This window comes from Nanorana parkeri, unplaced genomic scaffold, assembly GCF_000935625.1.
Source record: "Nanorana parkeri isolate BGI_ZX_2015 unplaced genomic scaffold, ASM93562v1 scaffold155, whole genome shotgun sequence".
NCBI lineage: Eukaryota > Metazoa > Chordata > Amphibia > Anura > Dicroglossidae > Nanorana > Nanorana parkeri.
The window spans coordinates 1779769-1802589 of NW_017306423.1; the positions used below are offsets into that span (position 1 = coordinate 1779769).

The 22821-nt window shown below is 40.4% G+C and overlaps 1 protein-coding gene across 1 annotated transcript in view; it reads right to left on the reverse strand.

Annotated features, from left to right (window-relative positions):
- Nucleotides 1-22821, reverse strand: part of LOC108785328 (sialic acid-binding Ig-like lectin 12) — a 27674-nt gene that overhangs the window by 1837 nt on the left and 3016 nt on the right. Inside the window, exons 2-7 of the mRNA XM_018554375.1 lie at nt 21189-21328; nt 15259-15648; nt 12460-12762; nt 11266-11295; nt 8386-8522; nt 7237-7286 (exon numbers count right to left, since the gene is read on the reverse strand). Coding sequence (XP_018409877.1) covers nt 7237-7286; nt 8386-8522; nt 11266-11295; nt 12460-12762; nt 15259-15648; nt 21189-21328 — 1050 coding nt within the window. The remainder of the gene's footprint in view (nt 1-7236; nt 7287-8385; nt 8523-11265; nt 11296-12459; nt 12763-15258; nt 15649-21188; nt 21329-22821) is intronic.

The following is a 22821-nucleotide window of genomic DNA, read 5'->3' on the forward strand; positions in this document are numbered from 1 at the left end:
CATCGGGCACCAGGCTCCTGCTGTCCCCCTAGACGTTTGCTTACCTTACCACTCCAGCAGTTCTGCTCCACTCCCACCTTGCTCCTCAGTGCAGCCCTGTAAAAAACAAGCTCCGCCCCCTGAAAAACCCTTCCTGCATGTGCACAGGATGGTGCCAACTGTAAAAGGAAGGTCCCAGGACCTTACCAAGAGCTGTATTCTACTTACTAGTCTACAGCAAAAAAAACCTTGTTGGCAGCCCTGATTGTGTGGCAGTACCAGGAGTGTAATGGATAGGAGGTTGTATTTCATATTCAGTATGATAAATCCAGTTGTAATCCTGAGATGCTAATAACTTAAATAACATTGCTTGTCATTGTATATCCTGCACTGTAACTGTCAAAGTCAACATTACTTCATATCAGTTCCTTATATCTGTCTTTGTAATTTCCTTTTTAGTAAACAATGTTGCTACACCACTATAACAATGTATCAGGTCATGCCTCCGACAGAGTAACCTAGGCTTCCTTAATTGTAATGCATGCTAATATTTTTTCCTGTCTGTATTTGGATAAAAATATTACAAGGAACAAATGTTTTATTAGGCAAACAAACCTGTGCTAAAGGGTAGTTGTAAACATGGGTGACCACCATAAACAGATGGGGCCAGATTGAGTGACCATCCATGCAAGGGGTAGGCAACCTTGGCACTCCAGCTGCAGTGGGAATATGAGTCCTATGAGGCCTAGGTTACCTACCCCTGGTTTATATATTTACTGCTCTCAGACAGTCACTCTCTCCAAGAAATACATGCAATCAATCATACTGTTTAGAAATATCAGTATAGGCTTAAATTCGCTCCGTGTGTACCCAGCTTTAGAGACCACCTGGGTCACATGCCTTGATGGGACAATGTAGCTTCACGTGTATTTGCAAATATATTTTAGCAGGAAATATTGAAACAGTTCTCAGGCTTTCTGTGCAATCAGGCTTTTTGTGCTGGGGAATTTTTGTATTTCACTGTAAAGCTTTGAGAAATCTTGTACCAAAGCAGTCGTCTTGTAGCTTGCTTACATTTATGGAACTTAAACTGTGAACTCAGCCAGGTCTACGCTGGACATTTTTTACCTGCTTTGCTATTCTTTTGGCATAAGGATGTGATCAGATCATACCTTCTTACCTTCACCATGCTGTTAAAGTTAGCCTGTTTATTGCCCATGAAGGACAAAGCAACAGGTTCACCTTCATTTATTTACTCCCCCACCCCATGCTCAGCAGCCAGGACCAAGAAGTAACTGATAACTCCAGGTATGGGAGAGCATGGAGCTCAATCACTGTGACAGAGCCCACCTAATTTCCTAGCTAAGGGACACCCAGCACAATCTACCTCTAATTATCTAGCTCTTCGCTCCCTAGAATATAAATATTAGTTCTCCCAAAAGCTTATTCTCATCCCATCCTAATCTAAATGGATACACAAAACAAAATGATAAAGGGCTTTCTGAGATGAGAAGAAAAACCACAATAAGATTGAGCCAGGTTCAAAGATTTTACAAAGCTCTTTATTAACATAGAAAACCTTAAAATACCCATCAACAACCCATAAAAACAGATCACAATTGTTAGCAGAGGATTATCAGTCTTGGAGGATCAAGACTTGGAGGATCAAGACTAATTAGTGGCATCTATTGATACAAAACCCATATGGTATCAACCACTAGATGTTGAAAGGTGATTTCACCAATGTTCAATCATTCCGTCTGTAGTATCTAAATTGACTTTAAGCTTCCTGAAATAAGCTAAGCTTGCTATTCTCTGCTTCCAATGATGATAATAACAATACAATGGTTAAAATAAGCAATTATCTTATTTATTTATACAGAAATAAAAATTACATAGAAAAGAGAAAATAGATACAAAAGTAGATTCTCGCTAAGACAATAAAGAGAATACTTTACGTAGCAGGTCCGTCCTTTGGTTCTATGTCTTGGCTGGGCTCAGAGAGAGAGAGAGCAATATGGCTGAGCACTGACTTTTATAATACACAGGACCCATTCATACACGTACATTCACACCCCTTTTACCCAGAATTCTGTATGTCCCTTATAGGTATATCGACCAATCCGTATCTTCCTTCATATTTGTCAGCATGCACTGAAGTCCTCTAGCAGTGGGCACCATCGCACTGTAGGTAATTCCTCTGCCTAGGTCAACACCTTGTCCTTTGATCCTTAGATAATGGACAGCCACATTCATATGCAATGCAGCATATCTTGAGGGTGTCTTCCCAATGCACATATAACCCCTATCAACATCACAGGGTGCAATGCATGACCTCCTATCCAGGTGATTGAATTTCACCTTTATCAACTCCTTTGCCATACCTCCTGCGGGGATGAATACCATGGCCTCCAGCACTTCTAAAACACAGCTGGTTTCTTTGATGACCCATGCAGTCTTAGATTCAATACATGAAGATAGATGTTCGGCAGATTTAGTACAGGAAAATGTTGTACATTCCAACACCATCTTCAACGGGCAGGAAACTGGTGTTCCCAGAAAAATGTCTATTTCCCCCCATATAGCTTCATTGAGTGACACTACAAATAACATAATATTGCCATTACTATCAAAGTTCATGAGAGATTGCAATTGGGCAGCTCCCAATTAAGTGGAAAGATGATACCCCCACTGACCTGATATAGATGTAATTATTTGTCCACAGCGCATGTGGGATTCCCACCAAACGCTGCAGACATTTCTCTGTGCCTTCTTTAAGTGTGGCGTATACCAATCATCTGGCAAAACGTCACACGCACGACGAGTCCATGCATGCACAGATGGTATCTATGCGCTAATGGGTGGAAATACAAAAAACGCCCAACTTTGGTCCCGCCTCCAACCTTGCGCGTCCCTCACATGGACGCTCCGCTCTTCCATCCCATCCCAAAGAGGTCTTTACACCCATCGAGGAAAGGAGGGGAATGGGCAGGAGGGGAGCCAGTGAATAACCCCTTCCCATGACACAACATGGGAAAGGGAGTAAGTGCTGCACACCATGGAAATCCATGGAGAGGAAAACGTCAATAATGGGTTCTGTGGGGGCAGCAGTGCTAAAAAAGGTTAACAGTAAACAAAACAAAAAGAATACAGAAATACAAAAGCATAAAAAAAATCATAAATCCAAAATGGAACCAATTACATTCTCATAATGCAACTACATATATTGCCAAGGGCATATAATATAATAAAAAAAATCTCTTAACAAAATATAAAATATACACACATATAAATATTTGTCATAATTAATATTTTCAAAATTGCATATGGTGCTATATAATAACTTAATACCCATATATGCTGCTTAAAGTCATCCATTCAAAACTGTTTGCATTTTCTGGTTAGCCATCAAATTAGTACTTTTTAATATAGAATAATAGCCTATATAATAATGGAGCACATCAGGTCCAACTCTGCTGACTGACAGCAGCAGAGGGTGGGTGCAATAGCTAGTCCGCTATTGGCTATTGCAAATTGAAATAGCCAATAGCAACCTAGCTGTTCATTCCTATGCCATTTTTTTTCTGACTGACGTCGGCCCCCGGTGTCAAGAAAAAATTAATAAAAAAAACAGCAGGGTAAGGTTTACTCTGCTAGATAATAAACACCCGGGAGTTTCTCTACTTGGTGTCCAGGAGCCGCTACCTTATAGAGTTGAGATGTCTGTATTGGCGAGTTTTTGAGGAAAAGTATCCGTAATCATACTCGGCCTGGAACAAATGGTATTGGTGCTTCCCTAGTCATAACCTAGCCCAGCCTAGCATGGTCTGCCCAGCATGTTCGGTCTACCCGAAGTGCAGAAGGAGTTCGACTCAGCCGATTCAACATCTGGATCGGCTAAGCCGAACCTCCGGCAGGCTACTCGCTGCTGATCGGCCTATTCTGATAGATGCCGAACAGCAGTGAGTGAATAGCTAAATGCCGCCGAGCGGCATTTGGCTCGGCTGTTCTGCTCGGTACCTCTGTGGTACCGAGCAGAATAAAAAAACAGTTAAAAAAGTAGTAAAAAATAAAATAGAAAACAATTGGGCGGAGCTAGCAGTGACAGCTAGCTCCGCCCAACTGTTTTCTATTGGCCGGGCGGTTCTGCAGCTGTCAGAAGTAGGCAGTCGGCATATGCCCTCGGCTCAACTGAGCCGCTCGGCCGACTTCAGGAGCTGTACGGGCTATAGTGAATAGCCTGTACAGAAGCCCTTTGGTTCTACTGAACCCGAAGGGGTCCTTGGGCCGAAGCTAGCCGAAGGATCAGCCGGAGCTATGGCTAGATTCTTCGGCAGCTTAGTGACTAGACCCCTTTGTATTACTGAAGTCTAGAGAAACTGTATGTCTAGGAATTACCTAAATACATTCTCAATCCTCAGGATCCCTGTAGAACATGTTCCATCATTATTTATTTATTTATTTATTTATTTTACCTTCTTCCTGTAGCTTTGATTATTTCCCGTAACATCTTCATCATCATCAGACATGTAAAATGTTTTCAGGGGCAACTGCTGGGAGGTCAGCTCCTTTGACATACAGTAGGTACATCCCCAGAATAATCTCCCACGAGCCCTTTCCCTACACACATAGTGGGGTTGATTTTCTAAAGTCTGTTCACTCTGTGAGGGAATTTTCCCTAGACTTAAAGGAGAACTATGGGGGTCAGTGTTTTTCCCCATAGTTCTCCTTAGGGTAACGGGAGGACACAAACTAGCGTCCTCCCGTTACCCTAAGCTCAGTATACCGCGAGCTACAGCTTGCGGTATACTGAGACGCCGCAGCCGGAGCGGATCCCGACGTAGATGATGGGATCCGCCCAGCTGCGTGAGTGACAGCTGGCTCTGCCTATCTGGAGGCAGAGCCAGCTGTACCCGCCCTGTCCGTTCCGCCAGTCAGCACTGGCAGATCGGAGCGGGGAGAGGGGAATCCAGCCCCTCCCCCTGTCACGGCAGAGAGCCGTGACAGGATCGAGAGGTGAGCGAACCTGGTATGTGTTCGCTCACCTCCCGATCTACTGAGCCGACCTGTGACAGTCTCATTGTCACAGGTCGCCTAGAACTATGAGGTGAGTGGAAATCACTCATCTCATAGTTCTCCTTTAAAGAATGAGGTGAAGCTCTGTTGGGGTCCATCGTTCAATCACTTACAAGCAAAAATACTGTTTTTTTTTCTTTTATATTTTCCTTGCACGTGATTGGGTATTCTTTGCAAAGTGCATTTTTTCCACATTCAGCAAAGTAAGGTAAAAATCCTTTGGAAAGTGAACAGCCTATTGGCCTTTAGTAAATCAACCCCACAGTGTTGTAAGGCCAAACAAGAAGTTAGGATCAGATTGGATTTCTGGCAGATCAACAGATAATGTTCTGTACTGGCAGCATTTTTAAAGGGATAAAACATGGGCATGTGCATTCATTGGAGAGATGCGCTGAATATGTTTCTTTTTTGTCTTGGCATACATTTTATAGTCCAATAAAATCTTATTGGCTTTCTCAAATTCAAGATAACATTTCTGAATCATCCCTCTCCCCATACATGTACACTTTTTTTTTATTGTGACTTTGCACTGGGTAAAAAAATTAATAAATCTAGCTATGGCATACATAAGGGGCGCATATAGGGACTGGCATTTTAATTGCCCAAATTAGGTCACAGGAATACATATGCAGTCAGACAGATACGGTACTAACAACCTCAATTTTCTAAGCCTTGTGTCCACTTAACTGTGACACCAGCTGTGCAGTGTATCTAAATATGTGTGTTTAATTAAACAGGCTCCAGAATTATCAACACTCTATAATGTGACAGACGTGGTCAGACACACCACTTCCCCTCCTCTGCAGTACAAGTCTGCATGAGAACACGTCCTGAGGGGTGTGACTGTTACTCCGCCCTGCAAAGACAGAGCATTGCAGTGTCAGGGACGATGGCAGAATTTTTCTAAAATTGTCACAAATCACAGCAGGTTTATAAGGTTTATAAGGTGTGAGACTTCAGTTGGGGTTTTAGGAAAACAAAGTGCATCAGTTCTAAGAAAAAATAATATATTTTTTTAATGGCCATCAGGGATGCTTCCTTTTTTCATTATAATTTTGTGGTAGACGTGATTATTCTGCTCGGTAAGGTCCTGAAAAAAAATGACAATAATGAATAAATAAATAAATAAATAGTAATGATAATAATAATAACAACAACAACTATTATTATTATTATTATTAATGTTAATGAATGAGTTGAGTGTGACACAAATAAAAAGTATAGTCATGAACCTTATCTGTAGGGCCAAGTATTTTCTTTTCCATCCAGCAACTTCAGTTTTCTGACTGAAGGATGACAGTTGAAAGTGTGACGACATGGGTCCCCCACTGTGCAAATCTTGATGACCTGGTCAAAATTTGCACAGTGAGTGGGCAGCTTAAAGTGTATTTCCACTTTTGCAGCCAAATTAGGATAACATCCATTTTATATTTGTTCCCATTCGCGTAGGACAAGAAGTTGCAGTTTAAATTGCTTTTACTTAGGTTAGGGGTTCTTATGTGTTAACATTTCTATTTGTCTTCTCCTAAGAGGGGATATGAGGGGCTTCCCCACTGTATGTTAATGAAGTTAATGAGAGAAACACAATCCACAAATTTCAGTCCTAGTGTTGGCCATAAACCTATAGATTATCTGCAGATTTTCTATGGTCGGATGGAAAAAGTGTAACAGATTCCTCCAGCTACGCTAAACTGTGTGGAATCTCCCGCTGGGCCAAGCTTCAGTATCTTGCTAGTCGGCCATGCTGGCTGTCAAAATACCTAAACATTCTGATTGGATGCAGGCATTGTTCAGGTATTTTGAGAGCCAGCGGGGCCGACTAGCAAGATACTGAAGCTTGGCCCAGCGGGAGATTCCTCCATCCACACAGTTTAGCGTAGATGGAGGAATCTGTTGCACTTTTGCCATCCAACCATAGAAAATCTGCAGATAATCTATAGGTGTATGGCCAGCTTAAGTCACAAACCTGGAATTAGCCATCTTGCCTGCTGCAACTTTTTTTTTTATTATTTTTCGTTAAGCTGTGTGAATGAGAACACACAACAGACATTAAACATTGAGGTTTTTTTTTCATGTTTTACTGCAAAAGTGGAAATACAATTTTGAAACAGTACACTCTTCCTTATACATAGATTATTAAAATAACAATGAGTGAGTGCTAAACGACTGCTATTAGCATACCTGATAAGCAGATTCACTTCCTTGTGATCTGGTGTCTTGAGGTCTGTTTCCTATAAAGTATACCACACCAGTCAATGTTATAAAAATCTTCTAGCAATCAATTTTAATTTTTTTTTACATTTAAGAAATGTTCTGGAGCAGTTGCCCATGGCAACCAATCAGCATGTCTCTACAGTTTGCCTAGGTAAGATTTGAAAATGAGACACAGAAGCGGATTGGGTGCAGTGCAAATCTGCTCCACATTTTGTCTGCTCCAGTTTTGATCAATTCCCTCCTATGTGTTTTAGATAGGACACAACAACTACATTTCTCCCTACAGTTGCCTTAACTGGTGTGGGACATTTTTAAAAGAATATGGAGTTGGGCAACCAAATGTGGCCCCCAGCATTTAGCATGAGAAGTACTAAAGAATGTAATAGAACATCTCTCCTTTAAGAATAAGAAACTTCTAGAGCGCCATCATTGTATTCAATTTATTCCGTGGTCAGAAAAATGTTGCCATGCAATTGCCCTTAAACCCATTTAAAGCCCAATGCTCTGTATTTATTATTGCAATGCAGTCAGGCTCCATAGGCAATACTAATGTTGCTGCTCTTTCCATTTTCTTTTAGTCATAGAACAGGGTCCTAAAGTTAGGTCACATGACCCAGCTGGCTTGCTTTCTATTTTGTAAGATGCAGCTTTGGAGCAGGGATCGCTTTAGAGGTTCAGCTTAACATAAGATGTACTCACATATCTCTTGGAGGAGCTTTTCTTTTTGGAAATACTTTAAACGATTTGAACGTCATGTACTGCCTTCTACATAAAAGATATCTATAATGCCAAAGGGCAACACGGGGGCTTCATGGCATCTCCTTAGCAGCCCTGGGGTCTCCAGGTCGAATCCTGGTCAGGACACTATCTACAAGGAGTTTGCACGTTCTCCCTGTGCTTGCGTGGGTTTCCAAAATTAGCCCTGTATGTGTGTACAATAGGGACCTTAGATTGTAATGCTGATGCTTAGATGCTGATGTGAATGTGCAGTATGTAAAGCGCTTCATAAATTGTCAGTGCTATCTGAATGCCAAATAAATAAAATAGAAGAAGCAAGGCTTAGGGGAAAGAACTAATGTTGCTGGAAACATTTTCGTCTTGACTTCCATGTCAAACCAAATCATATTGACCTTGTAGAGCTTTCTTCATGTGTCGCTTTATAAAGCAGAAAACACCCAAGCCAATCAGTAGCAGGATAATGATGTTCCCCCCAATAATCCCGGCAAGAAGTCTGTAATCCATAGAAGAGCAATCTAGAAAAGGAAAGACAAAGAAAAACAATACTTATGTCCATCTAGTCCAGTGGTTTTCATAGCCCGACCAGACAGCACAGTCAAGCTGGTGACCTGCCACTACTCTATTTCAAATAGAGCTATATAGTTGGGTCTCCTCTCCCCCCAGCTTTGTGATTGGACAGGAAAGGAGGAGCAGCAGACTTTGCTCTATTCCCCTTTCAGTATATTGGTTTCAGATTGGCTTCTAGTGCTTTCCTAACCTCTCCCAGACTGAGCTGCACAATGCTGGGGATAAGAAGATATCAACATAAACTCATATTTAGGTCCATACACTTGTTTATTAGTTTATTTAGTATTATTTTTTTCTAATAACTGAATTACTGCATTAATTGTTGTTAACATGGACATGTTAACATACAAACAGATACATATAGATAATTGCCGGCTTTGTATTCTTTGCATACCTTATTTCTCTTTTCTTCCCCAGCCTTCTGACAATGGCCATGTTTACTAAGGGCAGATTACTATCTCTCCTTTTACTTCCTGAATTTCTGGCACATGTGACTAGACATGTGACGAGGACATGTGGCCATGCACATCATCTCAGTGGAGGAAAATGCCTTTCCCTGAGATTTCCTGAGATTACAGATAGGATTTCCTAGCAATGCTCTGCTGATGACAAGGTAATCCCAGTGTGCATTGCTTTGGCAAACTGAAGTCATTTTGCCCTTTCAAAGCAGGAAGTGAATGCTCTGCAAGTGTCATTATTTCAAAATCGCAGCATTTTACACCTGACATGTCTATATGTTATTATTAATCATCATTTATAGAGGGGTGCATTGGTTGTATTCTGGTTTTTAAACTTCAAAGTTTTTTGGGGATTTTTTGCATGTAAAACAGGTAAGTGTACAAACAGATAGAGGCATGGAAAAAGCATAAAAGGAGGACTCACTTCCTTTACGCAGATACAGACAGATGTTCAAAACCTTCCCCATTCTACTGTAAAATGTGTTCCCTGCTGTCTGTGTCCAGTGTGATTTAACCTCACTTTCCATTTTGCCTGACATCCATCAAGTAAACTGGAAATGAGAGAAAATCTTCCAAATGGGGGCACAGATAGCAATGAAATGCTGACAAAGGTTCCAACACTTCAACACTTCCTCAATTTATTTTAGAACTGACAGACCAATGCAAAAATACATCTCCCAATTTCCTGAGATGGGAAGGAGGGATGCCTTTTAGCACAAATCATGCGGGCAAAGGATGTAGCCCTGCATTGAGGAATATATATGCTAAAATGATTGGTTAAACTCATGAGTGTTTTTTCAGTATTATTTTTCCTTTTTACTAGCTTTTAAAAATAACATATACAGGTTGAATGAATGGTTTCATGTAGCAAAACAAAGTTGTTCCTTTAATAATTAATTGTTATAGTTGTCTATATATTAGATGAGGGGTCTTCAACCTTTTCTACAATAAGCCCTTAAGGACCAATGACGGAATATTTCTGTCATGGGTCCTTAAGGGTTTAAGCTTCCATTATGCGCTAAATAAGAACTTAAATATGCATATGTCATATCAAATTACATCCTTTTTTGTCTTTTAAAAAAACGGAATATAATATGCAGGTGCAATACATGAGAAAGATGGAAATTGTGGTTGAACACAAACAGCAAAAAATGCTTTGGTTCTTAACCGAAATACAAGCAGCTGAAGCTTGGTCCTTGAGGGGTCTGTTTATCAATTTACAAAGCCATGTACCCTGGGAATCTCTTTTAATGTTTTCTGTATGGAAATAAAGGCAGAAATTACAGATCTTGGTATATTTTCTTATCAGATTGAATGTAATACCACATTATGACCATTAGATAGAGCTGAAGAGCACTGGAAACAAAATCAGACTATCCCCGTCTCCTACACCTTCAGAGCTCAGATCAACCCCAATGCTTGAACTTCAAACCTCAGATCAACTCCAGTGCATGAACTGTAGACCTTGGATCATCCCCAATTACTGCACCTTCAAACCTCAAATGAGCCCTATTTTTTGCACCTTCAGGACTCAGATCAGTCCTATTTCCTGCACCTGCAAACCTCAGGTTAGCCTGAATTCATGCATCGTTAGACCTCAGATGAACACTAAAACCAATAATCATTTTAAATAAATGTAGGAAACCCCCAAGTCTTTCCTCTATCCTCTTGATTACCATGGTGCTCCCTAATATGCCACAAAACACTCCTTTCACGTCCGATCTGTTGCTCCCACACTTCAATAGCTGCCCAGCTGCTTCTTGAGTTCCATAGTGATGTCCAACAGTGTGATTGGACAATTTTAAGGAGACACAGTGCTTAGTCAGGAGGAAGTGTCCTTAATGCAGGAAGGGAAGTGGGTGCCCCTGAAATGCATCACATGTTATGGAGGTTGCCAACCCCTACAGAAGACCAAAAAGAGGTACTGAGAAGTAAATAGACACAGAGATATTTGGTTGGGACAGTTGAGATGTAAGCAAAAGATACTGCTGCTGATGTCCTACTGCTGGAAGCAAGCAATCTGGTACCGAGTAGCAGAAAATCTGATGTGGATCATCACGTTTCCTTTCAAATAGTTTATATGAAGAGGCTAGGGGAGACACCATATGGCATTATTATATATGAATCATGGTATAACCCCTTACCTATCGTAGGAGATTCTACAGCTGCAATACAGATAGAAACAAATGGTCATCCAATGTTATTGTAGAATAGATTCACACTGTAAATTTACCTAGACTAGTTTTCTCTTCAGAGTCCCTCCCTGGAAAAAAAAAGACAAATGAAGGATTACCAATTAAAGCCAAAGCAAAGTCACACAGCCATACTGACTCTGTACTGGCAACCACCATTTTTGTGATCTTACTTCTACTTTCATATTACAGCAGCTGTACAGTGTGTCTAAATATTACTACACAGTGCAATGGGCACTAGAGTTTGACAATGCTGCCCAGTGCCATCTGTAATCGAACAGACTAGCCCCCTCTCTTCATCGAGTCTTTTGAGGACACTTGTCATAAAAAGTGTAGTCATTGCTTAGCTATGTCAGCAAGGGGCACTGGAGGATAGGAAGTACACCTTCATTAATAAAAATTGTTAATAAAACGATTACAAAGTGAAAATCAGATCAGTTAATCAGAGGTGGTCTGGTACCTGACAGCTAATTGGCTGGAGACACCTGCAGGAGAGCACTGGAACTGCAGGATCTGGTTCCAGCGCCACAGTGCCACCTGGAGGTGCTCTGGTCCCTGACACGTTGCCATACATTGTGAAACAATTTGCCCAATTTCAATAAATCTGTTCCAGGGCTGCACACATGTTTGTCAGTTAGCCTCCCCCATCCGAGAGCGCTGTTTATGTTCTTTTTGCCAATTTCAATAAAGAAGAATTGATGAAAGGGATTTCCGAGTGCCAGTGATTACTTAATTTTCTATGGACCCGTTAAGACAGTGTCACATTGTATGCATGCCAGTAATAGAAGAGGCGATATGCTTACCTGTCCAGCAGCTTGTTTGTTACATTGTCACCTCTTTGTTGCCTCCTGACCGATGAAGATATTCAACCAGTTGGATGGGTTGGATACTTGCTTCATCAGCCACCTTCAGCATTTCCTCCCACTGGCCGGTACATCCTGTAGTGATAAACCACAGCAGGAGGAACCAGGACGTGTGTTGGGAGAGCAGATATTCCACAAATCCAGAAGTGCAGAATACTTGCAGTGGTCAGGAAGCAGTAAAGAGGTGATGTTTCAACAAATGGGTCATTGTAAAGGTAAGTATAATGCCTCTTATATTAGAGGTATGCTTTAAGATACAAAGGGACCCTGTGCTGATAGAGTCACTTTAAAGTGATCGTAAAACAAACAGTTTATCAATGAATTATATTGGGGATCATTCATCCATTTCTGTATTGTGGTCATTCAAGTTACCTTCTACATCCAGTTCAATGGTTTCACTTGTTGAGGTCAGACTATCTGCAAAAGTCACTTTACATTGTAGTTTCTTCAGGCTGTCATTAACGGTTGGAATAAATGTGAGGTTGGAGTGGTAGCTCCTGGTGTTGTCCCCATTATATATAGTGTATTGACGTAGCGTTCTTTTGTTAAATGTTCCTTCCCAGGTGATTTTTGGAGCTTTACCGGAACATCTACCAGGACTTGTACAGGTTAGAGTCACCCTCTCACCAGCAACCAAAGTCTGCATTGGGGAGATTTCTGGAGTGTCTGTTAAATCTGCAAAATGGAAGATTGAAATGAAACAATGGATGGTTCTTGTTGCAAAATGTATCCCCTCCCCAATTTTGCACCCTTGTGCATTCATTTATACATTCACTCATTTATGAAAATGCAGGGTCTGCCTATCCTTCACACTGGGATGCCCAAAGGGTCATATTATGACCCATTTTCTTGAGCATCATGTTCATTCACTCGGCTTCTAGTTGATAGGGAGGATTGGGATTTTTTTTGTTAATGGGTTTGTTTCAATGAATCCCAGAAATCTTGATTGCCAACTGATTATTACTTAAATGCCCACAGGGTCATTGTTGTACCCTTACAGGTTTTTCATGCAATTTTTGAATGTTATCATTGTGCTTGCTATGCCTAACACTTTGATTCACCACCAACATGCATTTTTCAATTGGACATGAAGTGGTGTGGCCTTGCTCCGCCCATCTTATCACTGAAACCTAACAGGGAACATAGCCTATCAGAAACTGGTAAAAAATTGTTGGCTTTGCTTACTTTTTCATGAATTCATTCATACATTCCTTAATTTGTTCACCTACAGTATGTATATATGTGTTAAATATGTATATATTGGTTTATTTATATTTCTTAAAGAAGAACTCTAGCCATTTAAAAAAAATTAACCCTTCTAGTGGGGCTACCCCCAGCTGGTGTCTTTAGTACAGCTGCTACATGGACCGCCACACGTGTCACTGCGTAAAGATATGCACAAAGGAAGCATTTTGGTGCCAACATTGCTTGTATGTAAGCTGCAGAAAAATTAGTTTTGGTTTGCTTCGGATATTTAGTAATTTCGGAATGTGGTATATGGATCCGAAATTCAATTCGGTTTGGGTTTCTGACTCGGACAAAATCCAAATTTTGTTAGTTTCGGATGAGTTTACGAATATTTGTGGTGAGTAAAACAGAAAACCCGATACAAATATTAATACTAAAGCTGAATCAGCTTTAGTAATATATGTATATGGTTTCCAGACTCGAATGACATCTGAGACCCCCACACCCCAATGCCATTCGGGTCTAGGAGCCTCAGCTTTAGTAATATATGTACAGTATATGGCTCCCAGACCCGAAAGGCATTCGGGTTCTGAATTTCCAAATTGCATTCGAGAGCTCCCAAATGCCATTTGGGTCTGGGAGCCATATACATATATTACTAATGCTGAGGCTTTCAGACCCAAATGGCATTTGGGATACGAATTTTCAAATAGCATTCAGAAATTTGTGTCCCTAATGCCATTAAGAGCCTCAGCTTTAGTATTATATGTATATACTGAACACAATTTTTCGCTACGGCGTGTGACTTTTCTGGCCAATCAGATGGCTCCCATATTGCAAACAAAACATTTGTGTTCAGACCCATTCGGATGCATTAAACCGAAAAACACATCTGATTGGCCAGAAAAGTCACATGTCCGATGCAATTTCATTTTCGGAGTCTGAAAATTGGATTCGGACACATTCAGATGCACTGGGATCCGGAAATTCAGATGTGTCCCATGCCTGAATTTCAGAAAATGAGTCCAAATTTTGATTCGGAACAAAACGATTTGCACGTGTCTACTTGTATGCATGTGCATTGTCGGAAGCGCACATGCCTATTCCAGCCAGTGGCACCAGGTAGGCTATTTAAGGAGGATTGCTGAAGCTGCATGTTGCTGGAAGATCTTCAGCTGTAACGTACATTCTGTTTATTCCTGCTTCTGTTGCTCTGAATATGACCCGGCTTGACCCTCGACTCTGCTGTTCGCTGCCTACATCCTGACCTCGGCTTGCCTCTGACAACTCTTCTGCATCCTGATTTGGTACCGGTCTGCCCATAAGGTTCTGACCCGGCTTTTCCCTGACTACATGTCTGCTTTCTGAATCTGTATCTCACTGTCCTCCGTCTGACTTCACTTCAGCCTCCTGTACCTGTATCACTTGGCCTTCTGCTGATGGTCTTGTTCTGTGGCCACTCTTCTATCCAGCTATCTGAGTCTCTGCTCCAGTGTCTTCAGTTCCGCATCAGCTACAGGCACATGTGCCTCTCACAGTCTGTGCATCCTCTGTTCCACCTCCAGGGGTGTTCAGACGAGAGCTGCAAGGGGAGGCCTGGTTCATTACTTCAGGCCATACTAAGGTATGTATTGTGGTCTAGGGGCCACAATAAAGAAGTTATACTCACCCGATCCTTGGCCCCACAGCAGTGACTGCTCACCTCTCTCCCCCTTCACGCCAACTATGAAATGTCTCTTGATGTCCTCAGTAAAGCCAATGGACTTGTATCAGATGTGATGAATCCAGTGGTATTTAGACCCTGGGGGGCTGCGTGGACTCATCAAGCAGCCAGGTGGGCCCACGGATCGGGTAAGTGTATCTTTCTTATTTTAGACCCCAGACCAAAACAACCATTTAAACCTTGCAGTGCAAAATGCCTGGAGTTCTTCTTTAATTGTCTGCAAAAATTATATTAATAATACTATTCTCATTTTAACTCACCAATCACTGTCACTTTGGGTTTGATTTCAACAAAAGAAAAATGGACCCCATTGTCTTCCAGCCTGAATGTGTAGATATTGTCATCTTCATATTTTGCATCCGAAATTCTTAGAGAGCAATCTCCTTTCCATACCTCTCCGGTGAGAAAAAAATGAGGATGCTCATTTTGGGGATCATCTGGACCAGCCTTCCTAGCCACAATGTTCATTTTCTCATGATCGCCTTTCAGCCATATTCCTTGAGCACTCTTGGATAAAGTATAAATTGGAGGAACTTGAAAAGAGCAAGGAATGTGCACACACAAGTTGTGCTGCACTGCGACTCTTCTTGGAGTATTTATTGTAAATCCATTTGGTATTTTTGGAAGATTTGCAAACTGTGAGTTGCTGTCTGTGGGGAAAGGAAAATACAAGTTGTTTTTGTTTAGTTTTTTTTCTTATAATTAACATGGTGTAACCTATTTGGAGAGCCACCTGAAACAGATGTTTGTGTTCTTTTCAGGTAGTTTAAGGAAAGGGTTAGAATTCTGTTTAACCACTTGAAGACCGCGGTGTTTAGACCCCCTTCCTGTCCCGGCCATTTTTCAGTATTCAGCGCTGTGGTACTTTGACTGACATTTATTCCGTCATGCAACGCTGTACTGAAATTAATTTTATACCATTTTTTGGGGACAGATAGAGCTTTCTTTTGGTGGTATTTATTCACCACTGGGGGTTTTATTTTTTTCTATATTTCAGAAAATTTACTGATTTTTTTTTTTTAAAAAGTGTTTTTTACATTATGTTAGGAAACAATAATTATTACCCAATTTTTTGGTAAAATATAAAAGACGGGGTCACGTCGGGTAAATAGACACCAAACATTTCAAGCTTACAAATTGTGCGCACCCGCGAAATCGCAAAAAACTACAATACCCAAAATTTACCATAGGCGAAACTTTAAAAGCTTTTACCGCTCATCAGTTTAGTGTTATCAGTGATTGACTGTCCTAAAATTATCACTCTCACTGCGACGTTCGCGGCGATATGTAACATGTGCCGCGTAATGGGCACAATCATCGTTTTTGCAGGTATGCGCACCTGACGCATGTTTGCATGCGTGTATGTATGGGTGGGGGCTTTTAATTTTTTTGTTTTTTTAATTCTTTTTTATGTGTGACTTTAATTTTATTTTGGAAACTTTAATTTCTTTTCCTATTTGTTTTTTTTTTCACTTAACTTTATTAAGTGAAAAAAAAGATAGCAAAAGATGTGGCAGGTCCTCTTTATGGAGACATCAGGGGTCTCCAAGACCCCTAAAGTCACCCCCTGAAGAAGCTGATGAAGCAGAGATCTGCTTCTCTCCAGCGTCTGAAGCTGGAGAGTGGCACAAGAATGCGGAAGTGATGTAATAAACATCACTTCCGCATTCTGGCAGCGGAGAGGGGACCGGAGGGAGATCGTGTACCGAGCTCCCTCTGATCCCCTGTGACAGAGGCCGTATGCTGGTCCCGGGCTCGCACCGGGCACAGCGGAGCCCGGGACCGGCGTGACAACGAACGCTTGCGTACACCCTGCGGCGCGCGCAGGTAGGCGTGGCTAAACGGACGTCTAAAGACGCCCACTCTGATCTAGAGACCTCTCGGCCGGCCGTTTTTTTACAACGGCCGGCCCTGAGGTGGTTAAAAAAACTTTTAGAACATTTGTACAATTTCCTAATAGATAATGTGGTCAAATTGATTGATTTAAACCATATTGACAATCGTAATGATATAAAAAAAAAAAACCCAATGGAGCAGGATGGAAATTTTCTAAAACTAACAAAACTCTAACAGTGAATGTGATTTCCGTTCAAGGAACTCCATTCATTCCCAAAAAAGAATGTTAGAATCAAACATCATTTTAAGCAACATTTGTGACATGAACAACATTTTTTGGGATGATTGATTGTACTAGGGATGCCCCGATACCGTTTTTTCGATATTGAGTACGAGTACCGATATTTGTTTTTTGGTACTCGCCAATACCAAATACCGATATCAGAAGTCTCATTAAGGAAGCCAGGCAGCGTGTAATGACTCTGCACCTGGCTTCCTGATTAGCAGGGAAGTTGTCTCTATGCTCCCTCGTCACCAAGTGACGAGGAAGCATGGAGCCGGCTTTCTGGCCAATTAGGAAACCAAGTGCCGTGTAATGACTCATTGCCCGGCTTCCTGATTGTCCGGGAAGCCAGCTCCATGCTCCCTCGTCACCAGGTGACGAGGGAGCATGAAGCCGGCTTTTTGGCCAATCAGAAAGCCTGGGGGCGGGTAATGACTCGCCGTCCAGCTTCCTGATTGACCGACTTCCCAACCAATCAGGAAGCCGGGCAATGAGTCATTACATGCTGCCCGGCTTCCTGATTGGCTGGGGAGCCAGTTCCATGCTCTCTCCTCACCAAATGATGAAGAGGCATGTTTATGGCCACTCAGGAAGCCAGGCAGCGTATAATGACCCCCTGCGCGGCTTCCTGATACCGGAAGCACAGGTATCGGGCTAGGCATTGAGGGCATTTGGGCGAATATGAGTAGTCACCCAAATACTCGGCATCGGCGCCATTGCCAATACTAGTATCGCTATCGGTGCATCCCTAATTTACATGAAAAGCTACCATTGTACACCCAGCTTTACTTATTGTTTTGTTTTATTTATGTCTTGAGGACATCAAAGCCCAGATCTCCTCACTATAATCTCCCTTCCAACTATGACAACTGCAAATGCATTTCCAAAGCAAAACAGTGGTGTCACTCGGACCTGATCTAAATAATGACAAATAATAGCCAATCTAGCTGTAAGATGTGACACTGTTGGTCTTGTAGGATGGGAAGGAGACTACCATTGAGAGATTTCACCTCCAGAGTTTCTAAGATATTGGAAAGATCATGCTAGCTAACTGCTGTGGCCCATTCACATGCACGTGCATGTGGTTCTGGGCCATGCATCTATGCGCAGTGCATTTGCATGCACTGCCATAGGCTGTACATCTGTGACCTATGATTGATTGACCTTTGTTATTGACACAGCATCCATCTGATCTGTCCTTTGATTTTTCCTTTGATACAATTGCATGTAATTTTAAGGGATTTGTGTTTTTTCCATGTCACACTAAAAACCACGCTAACAGGACCCTCTCCATATTGTAGGGTATTTAGCCCATAAGCACATGCCCCTCGTGGCAGTGCAACTCTCATGATAGATAGACCTGATAGAAAACATCATAACAATGTCTATAAATCTTTAATCTTTTATTAATAAAATAATACAATACAATAATACAAAATACAAAATGGAACATATTAAATGGTATAGGTATAGGTATAGGTATGCAATTAGAATGAACTACAAAACATCAGGACCTTGGAGCTTCAACAGAGTATAAACTTCTATGTCTGCTCTTCCTCCAGCACTGTTCCCTACTCACCTATTTGGAACATGCTTAAAATCACAGCTATTGCCATATAATTTTGCTGGAGAAATCCATAGCGTATCAGGAGCATTTTGTTACGTAGGGCAGTCGCTAGATGTACCAATTATTGTAACAATGTGGCCTGGATGGAATTAAAAAAAGTTAATTAATGGTTTATTTTTTAAAATGTATTTGTGATTAAGAGAAATATGTGCTAAATGTACATCCTATGCATCCCAACAATATCCTTCCACCGCCCCCCAGCCTGGCAGTCTGAAGGAATTAGATATACTGTGTATGACATGTGCTACCTCATCTTTTCTGAGATTTCAGAGCAGCAGGGGCAGAGCGCACTGGTAGTGAAGAGTTCAATGGCTTTCTGGCAGATTTTTCTTTTGCACTTCTCAAACCAATAAAGCAAAACACTTTCAGTGGTATATTTACCAGACCAAAACAGAGCAAATGAGGGAAGTTTAATCTTAGGGTTTACATACACTTTAAGTAGTTTTTTTATGATTTCAGCAATATTTCATAATATTTGTGTAACTGTGGGTTGCCTGGCAATGTCACAGTACAAAGCAATGTTAACATCTTCCAGGAAATCTTAAAAGACAATGACATCCAGGAGTTATCCGATTTTCACAACTTCCTTAGTTTTATGCACGATACTAAATAATTTTTTATGTGATCTTATCTGATAAATATAAACAAAGTATTATGAGTCAATATTCACTCTGCTGAAAGATAGAAAACTCTGTATTTCCTTTATTTTTATTTTCTTTCTTTCTTTTATACTGTTTGTTCAGTCTTTATTTCCATTCTCCAGTAGACATTGACTTGCCTTTGCTTATACATTTTTTGCTGTTGTTGTAGTTTAAGTGAAGCTATAACAAAAGGTTAACATACAACTGGAGAAACCACAGCTCCAAGTTCACTCCAGTGCTAACCACAAAACCAAACCACAAAACCAAAAGCCTAATATAGTTTCAGCCACACAGCTAAAAAAAAGTTGAAATTCATATTTGTGATCATGTTGTTTAACTGCCGTTTAATTCACGCAGCCCTCAGCCAGCACATTGACAAAATTGTCTGTGCACTTTCCCTTGTTGTAAGCAGGTCATAGTGGAAGACTGACAACAATGTGTAATAAAACTTTGGTTGGCTATATAAAATCTTGACTAACCATATATATGTGTGTGTATATACAGTATCTCACAAAAGTGAGTACACCCCTCACATTTTTGTAAATATTTTATTATTTCATTTAATGTGACGACACAGAAGAAATTACACTTTGCTACAATGTAAAGTAGTGAGTGTACAGCTTGTATATCAGTGTACATTTGCTGTCCCCTCAAAATAACTCAACACACAGCCATTAATGTCTAAACCGCTGGCAATAAAAGTGAGTACACCACTAAGTGAAAATGTCCAAATTGGGCCCAAAGTGTCAATATTTTGTGTGGCCACCATTATTTTCCAGCACTGCCTAAACACTCTTGGGCATGGAGTTCACCAGAGCTTCACAGGTTGTCCTCTTCCACTCCTCCATGACAACATCACGGAGCTGGTGGATGTTAGAGACCTTGCGTTCCTAATAAAAAAAAAACTGTTTATTCAATTAAAATTAATATACTAAATTTTTATTTTGACCAGAGATTGTTCTTCTTTACAGTATGAATTTCATGTAAATGAAAACTGCTGATTTGTCTTAAAGGGACACTGTTCCTTTTTTTTCTTAAGTTGTACATTTGAAAGTGATCAGAATCAATAATCAATGTGTGTTTCTGTAAACAATTTGTATACATAATGGAAGCCATTGCACTGGCTTTGCGGCTTTGCATAATACAGACTTTCTGTACTGTTGACCATTGCCAGAGCATAAGCAGAAATCTTGAGGAAGTTAAAGTGACACTAAACTCCAGTTTAAAAAGAATGCTGCCAGATTTTATTGTAGAAGAGACTCTTTGGGGGGCTTTATGATCAAATCAGAGTCTCAACAAATTGAGAGTTTAATACTACCTAAACGTCCATGTGCATGCATGGGAGTTACATCATTTAAAGTCAGACAGTCAATATGGTCAAATGCCCCGAACCCTGAAAATAAAACAGACGACGCTGTCAGGAGCAGGGACTAAGCAAAGAGGCACATTACAGCCAACACTGAGCTGAAGTGGGGCTTTTTGTCAGGTAAGTCCAATGGCAACAATGTTTTATCTATGCTTTTACAGGAAATCTCCTTACAAGATCAATTGTTCCATAGACCACCTATTTCTCTCACTTCCTGCTGTGTCTCCAGGACAGGAAGTGAGGGAAAATCTCTGACATGATAGTCATAAACAATACGTACAGAAGGTTTAGATATTCACCATGCTCTCCAACAACATTTTGGCTGGAGATCTTATTGGTACTCGATAAACCAGAACCTTTTTCCCCCACATTTGCAATTTCATTATTGCATATAACAACTCTAAAGGGCTCAAGTGTGTAAATATATGTTTTCTTACCTGGGAGTTTTTTTGCATCCTCTACCAGCAAATCGTTGTTGTTTTCCCTCTTGTTAAATGACTGTTGCTTCTTCAGTAGTATATAATGTTCTATCTCAATATTGCAATGTTTGCCACCAGCCGTGTCACTCCAACTGTCCCTGAGATAAACCTTGTTAATGTTTATGAAACCAATGATTAGCGGGTGTCATTTCACATTTTTGGAGAAAGAAGAAGTTGTCCATTGTGATACATAATTGCCAAAGAAAACTGTTGCACAATTATTGCTCAACATGCACAGATTTTTCTTTTATATTCTCCAGGGGTGGCCAAATGATGACAGTGTATGTGAACAAAACTTTTTTTTTTCTTTGTTTTGGACAGATTGAAAGTTTAGGGCTACAAAGCTTTAAAAATAGAAAATATAGCTTGCTATATACTGAGGACGTTAGTATATGTCTTCCTGTGACCCTTAAGAGAACTATGGGATTAAAAGGTTACCCCATAGTTCTCTTTTAAACACAAATATCTCTCTTGGCCAGTCCCACTTCTGTTTTTTTTTTGTACAATGTTACTTCCCAAAAATGACTCAGATATACCAGACATACAAAAGAAATAGATACAGAGAAAAAGCTGAAGAAGGAGTAAAATTAAATGCAGTGATCAATAGAAGAAGAATAGAGACATGAGACATGGACACCTATGGCAAAAATTGTGAAAGAGAAGGTCACTTTGATCAATAGCAGGTAATGTGACGGATAGAACATGATGGTTTATAAATGACCAGTATATCAGTAGTCTATGGTATCTTCTCCCTGTGTCTTACCAATTAATCGGCACAACCCTTTCACTTATTCTTCTAGTTCTTCTACAGTTCTTACCTTCAAAGCTTCCTCCTGTCTGATGATTAAATATATATTTTCACTCATTTCTAGTCATCCTCCTAAATGTAACTCTTTATAGCTTCGTAATACAACCTTCATATCATCTCCATTGTAGCCATCTCTGAACACAGAAATGTTCCACTTTCTCATGAGCTCCCTTCTTCTTAACATTCATCTATCTGCAAATCTTCAAACCTTCTTTTTTAGGGGGAAAACATATTTCACACATTTCCACAACAAGAGCACAGATGGAAATAGTAAGAAATGTGATAATGTGATGTTTCTTTTTATTTCCATCTGTGTCCTCGTTGTATAAATGTCCTCTCATGTTCTATATGATTTCCATTACAGACAGGGAGTAGAATCTCTCCAACAGGCATAAAGACAACAAGAAAAACACATTTTAAGTAGAGTTTGGAAGGAAACAACCTCTGTTTGTGTCCCCACTGAGGAGATATATCCTTACCTCTAAGAAGGCTGTTTAGTTAAGATAGCAATTACAACTTCACCTCCCAGGAACACTTTAACATGACAACCGACTTTGGTGGCACCTTCAGTAGTCTCACACTCAGTGTTCCTGGGAGGTATAGTTGTGTTAATTTGTATCATTATTTATAGAGGTGCACCAAAATGGAAATTTCAAAACCGAAACGAAACCGAAATAAAAAAATTGTCAGGCCGAAACCGAAAATATTTTTTTTTTTTTATTTTTTCTAATTTTTTTAATATTTTATTTGTATTTATTTTTTATAAACTTTTATTTTTTTATA